We start from the raw sequence: 14397 nt of genomic DNA, 5'->3' as shown, positions 1-14397 counted from the left end.
CTTACATTGAGAAATCGGCTTTTATTATGTTAATGAAAAAGTATGATAAATTTGTATCATGTAAATTAACTATAAAATTAGATTTATAATTCACTGTTCAAAACGGATAATACTCAAATCGAATACATATTTTTGATCAGTGTGCCCATAGTTTTGCTGGGAGGTGGATCAAAGGCGTTAGCTTGCACTTCAGGAAACCCACAGACAGGGCTCAATGTTGAGTCAGAAAGGCGTACATACATATATAGTATAATATATACCATACCACACCGTGTACATACAAAAGTTGAGGCTGCACAAAAAGCCACAACAAATACACAAAAAATAAAGCCGAGTGCAATAAAAATACGGTAAATATAATCGTCTGCTGCCATTTCTAATGAAGAGATGGCTCTCCAGTCCTGTTCTGTTCTGTTCCGTTCTGCCCCAGAGGCAACTTGTTGTCTGCTGACACAATTTCCACCGCACTCGGGCCCACAAAACTCACAGGATACTGAATTCAGGACCCAGGACTCAGGACTCTGGATGCCAGGTGTCTTGCCGGCTGTTGACACCTCCTGCGTCGTGTACTTCAATTAAATTTTAATTGAAATGAATATATTCGTGTGCAGCTTTTTTGCCGCCTCGCCTTCCTTTTGTGAAGTGGCTCCAGCTGCGTCATCATAATCTTTGATAAAGCTGGGGAGCATTTGGCAAAGATTGCGGTCACAAAAAGACCTCAGTCCTGCAACTGAATTTTCAGCTAGTCCCTTGGTGCATTTCATCATTTCCGGTCTCATTTGGAATTATTGCCATGGCAGCAACATTAAATTTTGTTGCTACATTGCAAATAATCAATGTGTGGACTTCAAACTTAAATGCACATGTCAGTTCCATTTATTTAATTTTAATCTGATAAAACTATAGTGAAAATATCAGAAGCCCAACGTTAATTGTTAAAACTCCACACCTTTGAGTTGTTTTGATTTCATTACATAATATTTGACTATCTGCACAAAATAAAACAAACAATGGCTGGGAAAATATTAAAAAAAAAAAGTCGAAACCATTCAGGGAAAATATTTGCGGACAAAATTCATATGCAACAGTGTTTAAACAATTTCACACAAAAATGCCAATTACAAACGATGACAAAAATGGCAACATCGCACTGGGGGGTTCAGTCAAAATTGATGGCCAACTATTAAAAATAATTGGCAGGGAAAAAACTACACCGGAATCCCCTATAATATAGTGAAAACGAGTTGGCTTTACACATATTGGTGGCCGAGTTGGCTAGTTGAATGTTATTGAATTGCGATTTTTGCAAATATTTGCACGCCATTTAAAGTTGATTCGGACATGAATGTAATTTGTTTGCGCATTAAGCATACGCAGTGTGTGCGCTCGTTGATAAATACCTGCAAATAGAAGAGCCAATAATAAACAAGAAATTAGCAAAAGTTTTCACACCACACTTAAATTGCTGTGCAAACTCTTTAAAGTGCAGTTTTGCTTTTTAAAAATGGGAAACTTTCACATATTTTCCCCTCACTTGTTAGCCAAAATGCTTTAAGCCTCGAGACAAGTTACTTTATATGCGTCGCAGTTGTGTTTGACTGGCGAAATGAGGCGGGGAATGAGGGGAAAATGGGGTAAAGCCACCCACTAGTTTGGAATACCAAGACGACATCATGTGGCTGACATTAGAGCATTTTTCTTTTGTGGGTGCAGCTGCCAACAACAGTTTGCAGTTGCGTGGCTGCAAATTTGGGTTAACATGTCACGAATCTACTCGCAGTTCCTTGGCGCTTCAAAGTATGCAGCATTATCGCTTAAAGTGTCGCTGGTAGGGAGCCTTTGGTCCTTCGTCCTTTGGCATTTAACTCGCTGTCTCGCCCCTAATTTCGACTCCATTTTTCCATTTCTCCTTGCAGCGTGTTGGCTTCCTGTGTCTCGGCTTGGGCATGTTCATCTCCCTGGTCTTTGGCTTCATCTTCGGCCTGATTCTGGGAACCACCGAAATGCCTTGGGGCCAAAATGCCGACTGGCCCACGGAGGAGATGCGCGGCAGGTAAGTGGGGGCGTTTTCAGGTGGTAAGTCATGAGATAAGCAGGGGTAAGCAGTAGGTTATCAGGTGAATAGAAGCGAGTAAGCAGGTGGTAATCAAGTGATAAGAAGTGGGTAAGCAGAGGGTAAGCAATGAAGTAAGCAGGATGTTATCAGGTCAATAGCAAGAACTAAGCTGGTGGAAGCAGTTCGTAAGCAGGCAGGTAAGTGGTGGGTTTTCAGGTGGTAAGTCATGTGGTAAGCAGGGGTAAGCAATAGGTTATCAGGTGAATAGAAGGGAGTAAGCAGGTGGTAATCAAGTGGTAAGAAGTGGGTAAGCAGAGGGTAAGCAATGAAGTAAGCAGGACATCAGGTCTATAGAAAGAGCTAAGCAGGTGGTAAGCAGTTCGTAACCAGGCAGGTAAGTGGTGGGTTTTCAGGTGCTAAGTCATGTGATAAGCAGATGTAAGCAGTAGGTTATCCGGTGAATAGAAGGGAGTAAGCAGGTGGTAAGAAGTGGATAAACAGAGGGTAAGCAATGAAGTAAGCAGGATGTTATCAGGTCAATAGCAAGAGCTAAGCAGGTGGTAAGCAGGCAGGTAAGTGGTGGATTTTCAGGTGGTACGTCATGTGATAAGCAGGGGTAAGCAAAAGGTTATCAGTAAAATATAAGGGAGTAAGCAGGTGGTAAGCAGAGGGTAAGCAATGAAGTAAGCAGGATGTTATCAGGTCAATAGCAAGAGCTAAGCTGGTGGTATGCAGTTCGTAAGCCAATACGTAATAAGGTGGTAAGCAGGGGCTGATCATGTGGTAAGCAGCGAGGTAATCAGGTGGTAAGCAATGAATTAAGGAAGGGGTAAGCAGTATGCTATCAGGTCAATAGCAGGAGGTAAGCAGTTAAAAAACAGGTGTAAAGCAAAACGCAATCAGGTGGTAAGCAGAAGGTATTCGAAGAAATAAGCAGAGGGTAAGCAGATGGCAGGCAGGTGTCGACAAGATGTTAAGCAGCGCCGGATATGGCCCCAAATCAATGTCAATCAGTCCGAACAATTGGGTTAGATTGCGCAAAATGCCACACGTCCAAATCACATAGCAAAACCACCAAGAACAATAAATTAATTCCCTTATTCAGTCATCGGCCAACTGAATGTAATCAAATATGAACGACATTGCAGTAGTTGCGGTGTCCGGAACAATTCCAATTTGCAATTTGATGTAGAATTTAATCAGGAGATATTTATAATTTGCATGGCCTTTAGTTCTTTGAACCCATAATTAGACCAAAGGCCAACTGCTCATTCATTTGAATTCATTAAATTATGTTATTGACAGTATCCAAACCATACCATACAAAAAAACACTTAAAAATGCACTGACAAATCACAAAATTGAAAATGATTGACTCTTGCAGGGATGATAACTCTTAAAAATTTGATTGATGCTGCAAAAGAGTGACGCGTAAATCAATATCGCTAGACGATATCCATTTACTGATATTAATTAAGACGTATTACATGGAGAGTCATTCATTTCCCCGAGTCGCCAAGTGAGACACTCTTAAATCCCTCGACTTTCAAAAGTGAATTAGTACTTTGCCGAAAATCCAAAATCCATTAAGTATGTTAATTATCGAGTCGCTCGCGCAGCTCAGCCCTTGCTTATAGAGTGGGCTGCTGAATCTATGAGTGCGAACGTAACAAATTACTTGCAAATAATTCAAATAATCTAGGGCCCCGCAGTAATGTGAGGCGTGTGCTCATTAGAGGGCCCGCTGCAAGGACAATTCCCAGAACAACCCAGTCACTTCAGTCTATATATATGGGCACACATTTATTACGGCATCGTTTTTTGCCGAACAAATCTTTAAGTCGCCACGCGCCGTCTGTGCAAATCTCTTCCAGCAACTGGGTCCACAATGGAACTGGATGGGGATGGGTTTGGGGATGGGATGGAAATGGGTCTGGCTTAGAGGAGGACGAGAACACGCCCCCGGGCGGCAGAAAAAGCGGCAGCACAATAAATTAAGCTCAGCCACAGAATTTGCCGGAAGTTGCGTGAAATGAATGTGTGTCGGCAATTGTGTTAATTGCACAAAATAAATTGTTAAAATAATAACACACAATACACAATGCGGCCTGTTCGCTCGCTCCTGACATCTAAATGTATTCGTATATATGTATATATATATATCTGGCCTATCTCTATAATTAAGTGCCTTGGGTCCATTTTGGTGCTTTATTGTTGGCCAGTCGAGACCAGTCAAGTGGCTGTGCACATCTAAATCTGCACCTCCATCTTAATCTCCATCTCTATCATAATAATAGGCGCACATAATGAATTCCCTCAGATTGCGTGTGCCTATCACCGGTCATGCAATCAACGTGAGTTTCCAATGGTCATTCTCAACTCCATCGCCATCGACATTCTGCAGCCCACAATATAATTCCCGCCCGTTGTCATTGCTCACTGGACTCAATAATTGTGTCACGTGGCGCGTGAAAATGGAGCCCTGTCATTCGGTCCATTGGATTCGAGATGTCCGAGTGATCGGGCCTTTTAGATGATACTTCTTGGAGGCAAGGGGTGTAGGTATGTGGTTAATTAAACAATGCCCTGGGCCATTATTGAATTAATATTTAATAACGGTAAATGATATAATTGGAATTACCAAACTCAAGTTCAAAGAGTTGAAATTCCCAACTGGTTCTGGTCTACGAAACTTAAAGATAATGTCAAAAAACTTCAAAACCCACTCTTGTTTTTGCGTTTAATACAGATTTGAAGGCTTGGCATCTGCTTAAAAGTTATTAAACCTGTACAGTTACTGTATAACATCTACGTTTGGCGTACTTAAAATTCCCAACTGGTTCTAGTCAAAGAAACTTAAAGAAAAATGTTGGCAAGTTCTAGTTCAAAAGTAAACTTTAACTTTATAACTTAAACTTTGCGTTTTATACAGTTTTGAAGTGTGAACACACCACAAAAGCTTTTTCTATCATGTAGCATCTTATTAACATCTGCTAAATAACTGTTAAACCTGTACAGTTACTTGATGAATGTTAACTAACATTTTTCCGCTTGGCGTACTTATAATTCCCAACTGGTTCTAGACAACTAAATTAAGTTAGGTTTAGTTTTAGTTTTTTAAGCTTCAACCAATTACATTTTACATGTTGAGTTATACATTTGTTTCCATTACCCATGAACACACCATTCTAATTCACTGATGAAAGACTTAATTACATTCAAATTGATACACCAATCCGCATAGAGTAATGTTATTTTAACTAGACAGCCGGCTGCCCACCTTGCCCACAGACATTTGGCCCACTCTATTCGCCATAAATTACAACACTGAGCCAAATTAAATTTATGCTACTTTACTGCGGGGGCGTGTCGACACGCCCACATGGTTGCAACTTGCAACTGTCGGCAAATGCCACATGCAAACTGGCGAAAATAATCAGTGCAAATGTCGCTGGCGAAGGGGAATCCCCATCCTACCAAACAAAAAGGTGGCCAGAGTTTGTCTAGTTTTCCAGCAGCCAGGAATTCTATATACAATCTAAATACTTGTACCTCGTGTATGTTTTACTACTGCATCGAGGCTGCTGCCAAGCTGTGTTGATTATTACATTTTAAATGCACACTAAGCCAAATTCCCATGGTCAGCTTAGTTAAATAAATCGCAATTAAAAGCAGAACGTCTGTTCTGGGCGTTTCTCATTTTCCCTTGATATGGACAGAAAACGGCAGGGATTCGTTTTGCGGGGGGTAGGAGTACTGAAAGGGGTTTCTAAACGATTTTTTATCCTGCGCTATAATCTCGCCCCGCCACCGACCCACATCAAACCAATCGCGATCCTGTTCTGGCCCCATTTGCATTGTTTTCAATCTACGAATTTTCCACCATAAACAATTTGCAGCAACAAATTTATACGACGTGCCTAATGTTTGGGCTATAATTGAGCGTAAATTGCCGGCGTATAATAAAGTTGTTTTATGCATAAAAGTTAAATACTTGTATAACTCAAACTGCGGCGTTCATAAATAAAACTCACACTTTCGGTGGCGCAAAAACCAACCAAAAGCAAAGTAAAAGCGCCATTAATCAGTGAAAAGTTGGTCCCAGGTAAAAATCCCGAATTTTCCATATAGGCGAAAGGCGGGGTCACAAATGAGGCGCATGAATCAAAAACGAGAGAGTTACGCAACTTGGGATAGCCAAAGTCTAAGATACACTTTGCACCCAGTTGGGAACTACGTGTTTTGGAAAACCTATATGCAATTTGGTGTAAAAATAAACGAAGAGAGTGAATGTTTATTAAAGTGAAAAAGAATATGATTTATTTATTTATTTATTATTTATTTATTGAATAGGCAAAGCTATATGAATTATATGAATTCTATAATTAATTTAGGCAAAGATTAAATGTAGGGCTAAAAATCAAATAACAGTCAATCAAAATAGTTCCTATCTATTTATCAATAATCTTACGACTTAATAATAAATGTTTATCCATTTTAATCAGTAGTTAGTCATTAATTAGACTGCTGTCTATTTACTGGTTTTAATTTAGGAGCTACTTAAATATCTAAGATTATTTATGATATCTCCAATTTGGATTGCCTTTTTGTTCTTTAAATCATGGATAAAAGGTATAATTAAAAAATATATATCTTGCAAATAACATTATTTCAGCCATTTATCAATAATCTCATGACTTATTATTAAATGTTCAACCATTATTTCTACGATAGTGGTCTGTTGTCAACAAAACCGAAGTCAGTTTATTGGTTCCAAATAATGAGCTTTATGGTTATACCATTAAACACTTTAATTTTCTACACAAATAGAATTAAATTCGTTAAAGTATGAAATCAACATGGCGTCCGAGTGACAAACTTAAGAGCCATCTTCTCTCCAACTTTAAAGTCAAGTTAAGGCTTAGTTAGGGCCCACCCTAGTGTGCTTAGCAGGGGTATTAAAATTAAAGTCATAATACCCCTAAGAAGGGTATAAAATCCGGGGCGCAATGAAAAGTTTGCCAGCATTTCTCACCATTAAATGACTCTGACTCCTGACTCGAAAGAGCCCTGGGCGACCAGGCTGGTTGGCGGAAGCGATAACAAAGCCGCTGACACTTGACAAACTTGCGCGAGTGTCAAAAAATCTCCGCGAAATGTGGGGGGGGGGATGCTATGGTATGGTATGGTATGCCATGGTATGGTATGGTATGGCAAGGTGTGGTAGGTAGGTAGAAAAAATCCTGACTACGAAGTGAAGTACCTGGCCCACCTGCTGACCCTGACACAAAATGGCAGATAAGCGGTGTCTGCGACAGTTTCAGTCTCCCGGCTGGCCAAACATTCATCTTAATGTGACTTAATTTGGCGCCTTCTTTTTTTTTGACAATGGATAGCGGATGTTGGCGTTTTGCTGGAGGGGTCGGCATTTGTCATCCGCCGGCTGTTGTATTTTTAATTAATTTTTACATTTTGCACCCGCCGACTCCTTCGATGGCCGTTTCACAGTTGATTTTTCAATAATTTCCCTTTCGATTCGCAGGGGCAATGTGCGCGCCCTCTGGATGGGCGTTCTGTGGGCCTTGACATCTGGCACTGGCGTGGCCGTGGCCTTGCTCCAGGGCTCTGCCGGCCCCCTGATCGGGGTCGCCATTTCCGCCTCCCTGCTGCCGCCCGTCGTCAACTGTGTAAGTACCCCGCAGAGCCACCAAATTATTGCAAACTGAAGAGTACATTTTTGGGCAAGAATCGAAAATATTGTCTCGATGCGAGGCATAAATCATTTGTAATACCAAACTGTTACTTCATTTAAGACAATTATATTTTAAACTTTGTCTAGGCATTTTTGGGACTTACAAGTATATAATATTACCAATTAGTAGTCCTTGTGTCCAGAATGGTCTTAAACATACATTAGTGTGGTCCAAAAGATATAAACCTTTACTTAAATTAATTTTGGTAGGTTTTTGTGTACAAGAAAGCTATTGGAAAACTAGAAAATTTTGTAAATTGGTTCTTAAAATTTTTTAAATTTAAAGGTTCCTTAAAATTACTCATCCGACACGTATGACAGTTAAAATGTAGTACAACAAAATCGGTCATCATTTTTAAACTTGTCAATTTAATGATTTCGTTGGAATAATTAATTAAATAAAGGAAAAATAAATGTTTAGCTAAAATCGACGCGAGTTACATTAAAATAAATTTTTGATCAAGGGCAACAGTACGTATGAGTGATAAACTTTGAAACCAAAGCATAGACCTTTAAAGTAATCAATCTTATCATTTTTTTCGTTTGCCTTTAATACTTTAATTTATTTCAATTTAAGATAATCAAATTTCTAAATTACAATTTATTGGTAAATAGATACCATCTCCATTACAAGTATCTACATAAGTACTTAAGCAAATATTTCGGAATAAAATAAGCAAAGGACGTATTTTATTGATAATCCGATACTCCCAGCCAACAAAGCAGTCCTTCAACCCACATCGTATATGTATATAAACTGGCGACGAAGAAGCCCACTTTATAAGTAATTTACCGTAGCCTTGAAAACGGCTTCTGGGTGCCAATTTTCCCCCCATTAGCATGCTATTAACAAAAGCCCCGACGACCTTCGATCCAACGATTGCGCAGTTGATAAGTATTTCATCATGAGTGAGCAGGTGCCGGAAATGACTTTGCCGAGCCATATTTATGGCCATCCAAAGGCCCAAAAGCATTCCTCAAAATGTGAATAAAACAAGAACCTAACATTCCAATCAAATATCCACTCTGGCCAGCCAAATGGAAAATTACGCAATTCCCATTTATATTATATGCTCTTAAGTTTTGACTCCACTTCAGTCTTTTCTCCTATCGATGACCGCATATATATACATATATTTGAATTGCTCCAAAAATGTTGGAAACTTTCGAGTGTCGGGCACTTTAAGACCCGGCCAAATGCAAGAGGGCTCTAGAACTTTGAGCCTGGCTAATATTTTTTGGGGGCCCTTCAAGTGAAATTCGCCATAAATTAGGCCCGAAATACAATTTGCTGATTAATCTGAAGTGCATTGGCCAAAAACTTTTGGCCATAAATCTGTCCTGCTTGCAGTAGGATGAAAAAGGGACCGAGATCTCCACCGGATTCTCAGCTGTTTTCCCACTTTCTGTGGGCCAACCGCAACGAGTGCATAAATTTCGACCCAATTTTCAAGTGCAAATTGCGAATCCGAATGCGAATACGAATACGAGTTGCCCCCAACTGCAGATGCGGATGTTGCGTAAAATTATAAAGCAAGTGTGAGAGTGCCAGGGCTGTGCCTCCGAAGGGAAGTGCATACAAAAACCTTGGGGAAAAACACAGGAACCGGCAGGCCAAGTGCCACACAAACTGGCAAACTGGAGAACAAACAGCCCGGCTGGCTGACATTTATCAATGCTGACAGAGGGACAAAAGGCGCCGCCGGGAGGCGTATTCCACAAGCATGACAAAATGATGCAAGGGGCGAATTATGGATACTGGGTACTGGAGAGGGGATGTACGAAAGACCACCCCTACCAGTCCTACAAACTTCAGCTGGCCAAAACAATGGCGCTGAAATCGCTTAATCATGGCGGCCGAGTTGCGGTCGAGCATGTGTGCAAGTGTCGCTCCAACTCCGCGTCCTTATCCTCCGCAAAAATTAAGTATACGTATACATATGAGCTGCATAAATCAGTGGCACGCACTGAGGTTGAAGTTGAAGCAACCTTTGTCCATGTTTCTGGCTATTTTTTTTTTCGTCCCTTAGCAATGAGCGTGTTACAATTAATTGCCATGCGTCTGGCCCTAAGGCAATTGCCACGGCCAACGGAGCGTATGAGTAATTTCAACCAGTCGCCGGCTGCTCACATTTCACCCAGGTTGCCCTGCCCTTCGTTTTCAAGCTTCGCACATATATGAAAGTGAACTGCGATTGCAACTCTTAATTTCAGCTTATTAAATTGCCAGGCAGCGAAGCAAGCTTATTTATGTGGCCCGGCAAACATGAACTCCAATTCGAAAACGGTCTGCAACGCCTTTACTTTCAAATCCGAGCACGCAATAATTTAACCAGAAACGGTCGTAAATTCGAATAATAGCGAAAATAGAAAGTAAGTCGGGGGAAAAGAAAAGTCATGAGCTCGCACACAAATGGAAAAACAAACACACTCCAACAGATTTAAGGATTGCACAGTGGAGGTCGGGATATTAGCAGTGGAATTTTAAAACATAGATTTAATATTAAAAAAAGGAACTTTAATTAATGTTCTTAAAAATATTACTCTGCTTTCAAAAAATTTAAAAAGAAAAGTAAGGTTTAATAAAAAATAAAAATATCTCTGCTTAAACATAAATAATTCCAAATGGTACCCCTGGTTTATAAAAACGTATAAATAAGATTTTGGAAAAAATATCTTTAAAATAGTGGTCTCAAAAATATTAGAAACAAAAGTGAAAGAATGTATAGATAATGCAAAACGGTTCTACTTTAGCTTAGATTCCATTATTTAGATCAGAATAGATATTTCCCATAAGTACTCTACATAGGGCTTATAAAAACAAATAAATAAAAGTTTAGAAAAACAATCTTCAACGAAGGGTTCCTAAACAGATGGTTCGTCTTTCCAAAAATATTATAAAAAAATGTTTAAGATTGCATAGATAATACAAAATGGTTCTACTTAAGCTTAGGCTCCCTTATTTTTATAAGAATAGATAATTCAAAGTGGTACTCTACTTAGGGCTTAGGTTCTATCGTTATGACCCCCATGGTATGCCAGTACATATAGGGCAGGCACGCACTTCCGGAGTTGCTGAGCAATGTGCTGAGTCATTATAATTTATAATAGCAGAGAGGAGGACACAAAGCGAAATCAGGAACGAAAAAAATAAGAGCGAATAAGAGCAGCAAAGGAGAACGAACTGAAAATGCGACAATGGAGTTCTATCTATATGAGGACGGCTGAGGTTGGGGGCGATTGTATGGCGCCCACACATGCTGCAAAGTTACAACAATTCAAGGCCGGGGACCTCTACCACTACCACTACCACTTGGTATGCCAACGGCAGCGCCATCTAACCGGAACTAAGCACGCGGCGACCTTATGACCTCGAACCGAACCAAACCGAACTGAACTGAACCACACATATGACCATGGAAACTTCAAAGTCACATGGGGATTCCACACCCATCTCTTTTCCGATTGTTTTGCAGGGTCTCTTCTGGTCACTGGCCTGCATTTGGCTCATCTACCCGGAGAAGCGTATTCCCCACTTGAAGAACGAGGCGATGAACTCGACCAGCGCGTATCCGTTCATCTACACGAACTACTTGCCCACCGAGTTCCTTATCAATGGCATCGTATCCGCCTGTTTGACCATCGTGAATGTGATTTGCATATTTATCACGGCCATAATCGTATTGAAAATTAAAGAGGTCTCGGCGCCATATACGGCTAGTCCGGACTTAAAGCGGTGAGTAGACCATTCTGCAGTGACGACATGTAGTCTATGTCCATCGGGGAGTTCATTAAGGTGGACCTTACCAAAATGTTTATATTATAGAATCTGTAGACTCCTTTAAAATATGTAAATTTATAAATTTAAGTGGGTTCATTGATCCTTAACAGAGCTATTTTTAATGTTTTATAAAATCACTTCTTAATTTTCTTTATATCCAATTATGCTCAAGGTATAAATGGAGCTCTCAAATATCCACATATATTTTAAATATGGTGAATAAACTAAATCAATAAGCAATAATAATTTACTTAATTGGTTGTTGGATACGCTAATTCTTAAACCAGTTCTGATATTTATTTTAAACAGTACCTGTAGTTTAAACGTTGACGTATTTCAGCAAAAATGCATACCTTACTCTAACAATTCATACAGAACTTGAAGACTACAAGGTGTTGTGTTGCATGGCTTATTACTACGCAATCCCTTTGATAAACCATTTTAATTGGAAAGCAAATATTGTGGGCAAACGAGATAATCACACTAGCTGCTGTTGGGTCCTTTCAAGTAAGTTGATCATCGCAATGCGATGAACTTGGTCCACCCTACACAACATAATACGTATGAATAGCAGGGAATTAAAAACCCGCACAGCGAGAACTACTGGAGTGTGTTTAATGACGGCGGACCAAGTGCTTTTAAGCTTATCATTTCCGTTATGTTCGCTTGGTCAGTTGCCCATTAGTAAGTGTAATTAATAACGACCAGAGACAACAACAAACAGACAAAATCACAATGGGTTGTCCGGTTTCATTCAATTGCATTGGCTTCATATGGCTTTCTGCGAGAATTCCCTGTTAATACACACTTAAAATGCACATCTATTAGCAGGCGAATTATATATTACATAAACATTGTCATTGACTTAATCGGGGTATAGCTTAATAAATCAGATCTTGTCTGCCTTTTTGTTTGTTTATACAATCCAAGATTAAGCTGGGGCCATTTCTCCGGTCGAACGATGGGTAAATACCAATCCAAGTAAATGACACGTGGGAAATGAACACATCTTGCCCGACACATTTAAATCAATAAAGGAGCAAAGTCCTTTGGAGGACTCTAGATACAAAAATATAGCCCGCCATATTTCGGACTAAGTTGATGTGTTGTTTCTGATTCTGGGGAAAGATTGGTCCCCCTTGGCTTCGAAAGCCTTTTAGGCCAGGCGATTTGTTACCAATGCCTTATGACTTGACTTGAGTTCGCAGAACCGTCTGATAGTATACACAGAAAAAAAAAAGGAAGGATCAATTAGAACGTAAATTTATTAAGTTTCATTTTAACAATTTATTTTCGAATAACTTAAATATGACACTAATTTGTATTTCTTGAAAAAATTGACGAGAAAGCCATAATTGAAACTCTCCTAAATATAAAAGGGGATCAGAAGTCATGATGGCAAACTCTACAAAAATGGAAAAGAGAGCAAAAAGCAAAATGGCGATCTCTCCAAATGAAAAAGAGAGCAAAAAACAAGATGTCGATCTCTCCAAAATGGAAAAGAGAGAAAAAAGCAAGATGGCGAACTGTCCAAAATAAAAAAGAGAGAAAAAAGCAAGATGGCGAACTCTCCAAAATGGAAAAGAGGGCAAAAAGCAAGATGGCCAACTCTCCAAATGAAAAAGAGAGCAAAAAAAAGATGGCGATCTCTCCAAAATGGGAAAGAGAGCAAAAAGCGAGATAGTCAACTCGCTAAAATGGAAACAGAGAGCAAAATGCAAGATTTCGAACTCTCTTAATGGAAAAAAAAAGCAAGAAGCAAGATGGCGAACTCTCCAAATTAGAAAAAGAGAGCGAATATAGTAAATTGATATCTAAATAAAAGTGATCCTCTATTTCACTAAAACAATCATCAATCCTAACAATTTTTTTCTCTGTGTATCGTATATTTGGCAGCGAGCAGCCTGTCTGCACAAGTGCTTCGCTCAAAATATGATATATCGCGTAATTAACTGATTTCGTGTTTTTTATTTGGTTTCGGCCCACTCTGTGAGTGGCCAAGGCAATCTGAATGAAAATAAATGCCCTCCAAGGCGGGCTCGAATGACAAATGGGGATCTAAGCTCCAGTCTGGCTCTCGGTCTCAGTCTCATTCTCAGGATAAAAGTCTGACAGTCTCCCCAGACATGAGGCTTTAATTTCCAAAAGTGGCGCTTCAAATTGCTTTAAGCGAGGACTAAGCCTCCGTCCATTCCAGTTGTCAACGGCCACATAGCCCGCATAAACGACCCGCGAAAGTGTGCTACAATTTTATATCGCCACTGCTGTTTGCGGCATCCTTTTTATTATTGTAGTGTACATATGTATACGAATGTCCTGTGAGTGCTTCAACGTTTATTTAAGCACGCTCACGAACGCCTGCCCGCTTGTTTTGACTTGTTTGTGTAGCTCTTAGAAATTGTGTGTGCTTTGTGAATACCCTCGCCTGGTGCATACCCTCAGTTTGATCTAGAACTTGGAATCAGATATTGACCTAATGGGAAAAAACAAAGCCAATCAGATCAGATTTTTATTCAAGCTGGCCAACAGACAGATGGGCAATTTGTGTGAGTTTGCAATAGCTAACTGGCTGGCCAGCCATCCAGAATCCAAGAGACCCCGAGCAAACAGGAAAAGCTGGAATAACTGGGTGGCTAAAATAGGGACTCTGCTGGGCGGACTGTTTCCGCAGGCTGTTGCATTACGCATAAAGTGCATGATTTCATATTTATTTGTTGTTGCCCGGACCCAGTTTGCTCGCTCGACTCTGGCGAATTGGTTTTGTTTTCATTGCTGCGGTTTTTCTTTTGACAGCGGTTTATGGTTGCG

The 14397-nt window shown here is 40.0% G+C and overlaps 2 protein-coding genes across 8 annotated transcripts in view; one reads left to right on the top strand and one right to left on the bottom strand.

The window, feature by feature from the left end:
- LOC119548666 overlaps positions 1 to 14397 on the bottom strand; it is a 131506-nt gene that overhangs the window by 57195 nt on the left and 59914 nt on the right. The gene's annotated exons all lie outside the window — the stretch shown is intronic.
- Positions 1 to 14397, top strand: part of LOC119548669 — a 39518-nt gene that overhangs the window by 18747 nt on the left and 6374 nt on the right. For 2 of the 3 annotated variants that reach the window (XM_037856106.1, XM_037856105.1), the window contains exons 8-10: positions 1917 to 2053; positions 7599 to 7743; positions 11285 to 11544. In XM_037856106.1, the coding sequence (XP_037712034.1) occupies positions 1917 to 2053; positions 7599 to 7743; positions 11285 to 11544 (542 nt within the window). Of the gene's footprint in view, positions 1 to 1916; positions 2054 to 7598; positions 7744 to 10022; positions 10275 to 11284; positions 11545 to 14397 lie in introns of those variants that run through there. The other variant, XM_037856107.1, reaches the window with a different exon arrangement.

This window comes from Drosophila subpulchrella, chromosome 2L (assembly GCF_014743375.2).
Source record: "Drosophila subpulchrella strain 33 F10 #4 breed RU33 chromosome 2L, RU_Dsub_v1.1 Primary Assembly, whole genome shotgun sequence".
Taxonomy (NCBI): Eukaryota; Metazoa; Arthropoda; class Insecta; order Diptera; family Drosophilidae; genus Drosophila; species Drosophila subpulchrella.
This window is presented reverse-complemented; position numbering and strand designations above follow the sequence as displayed.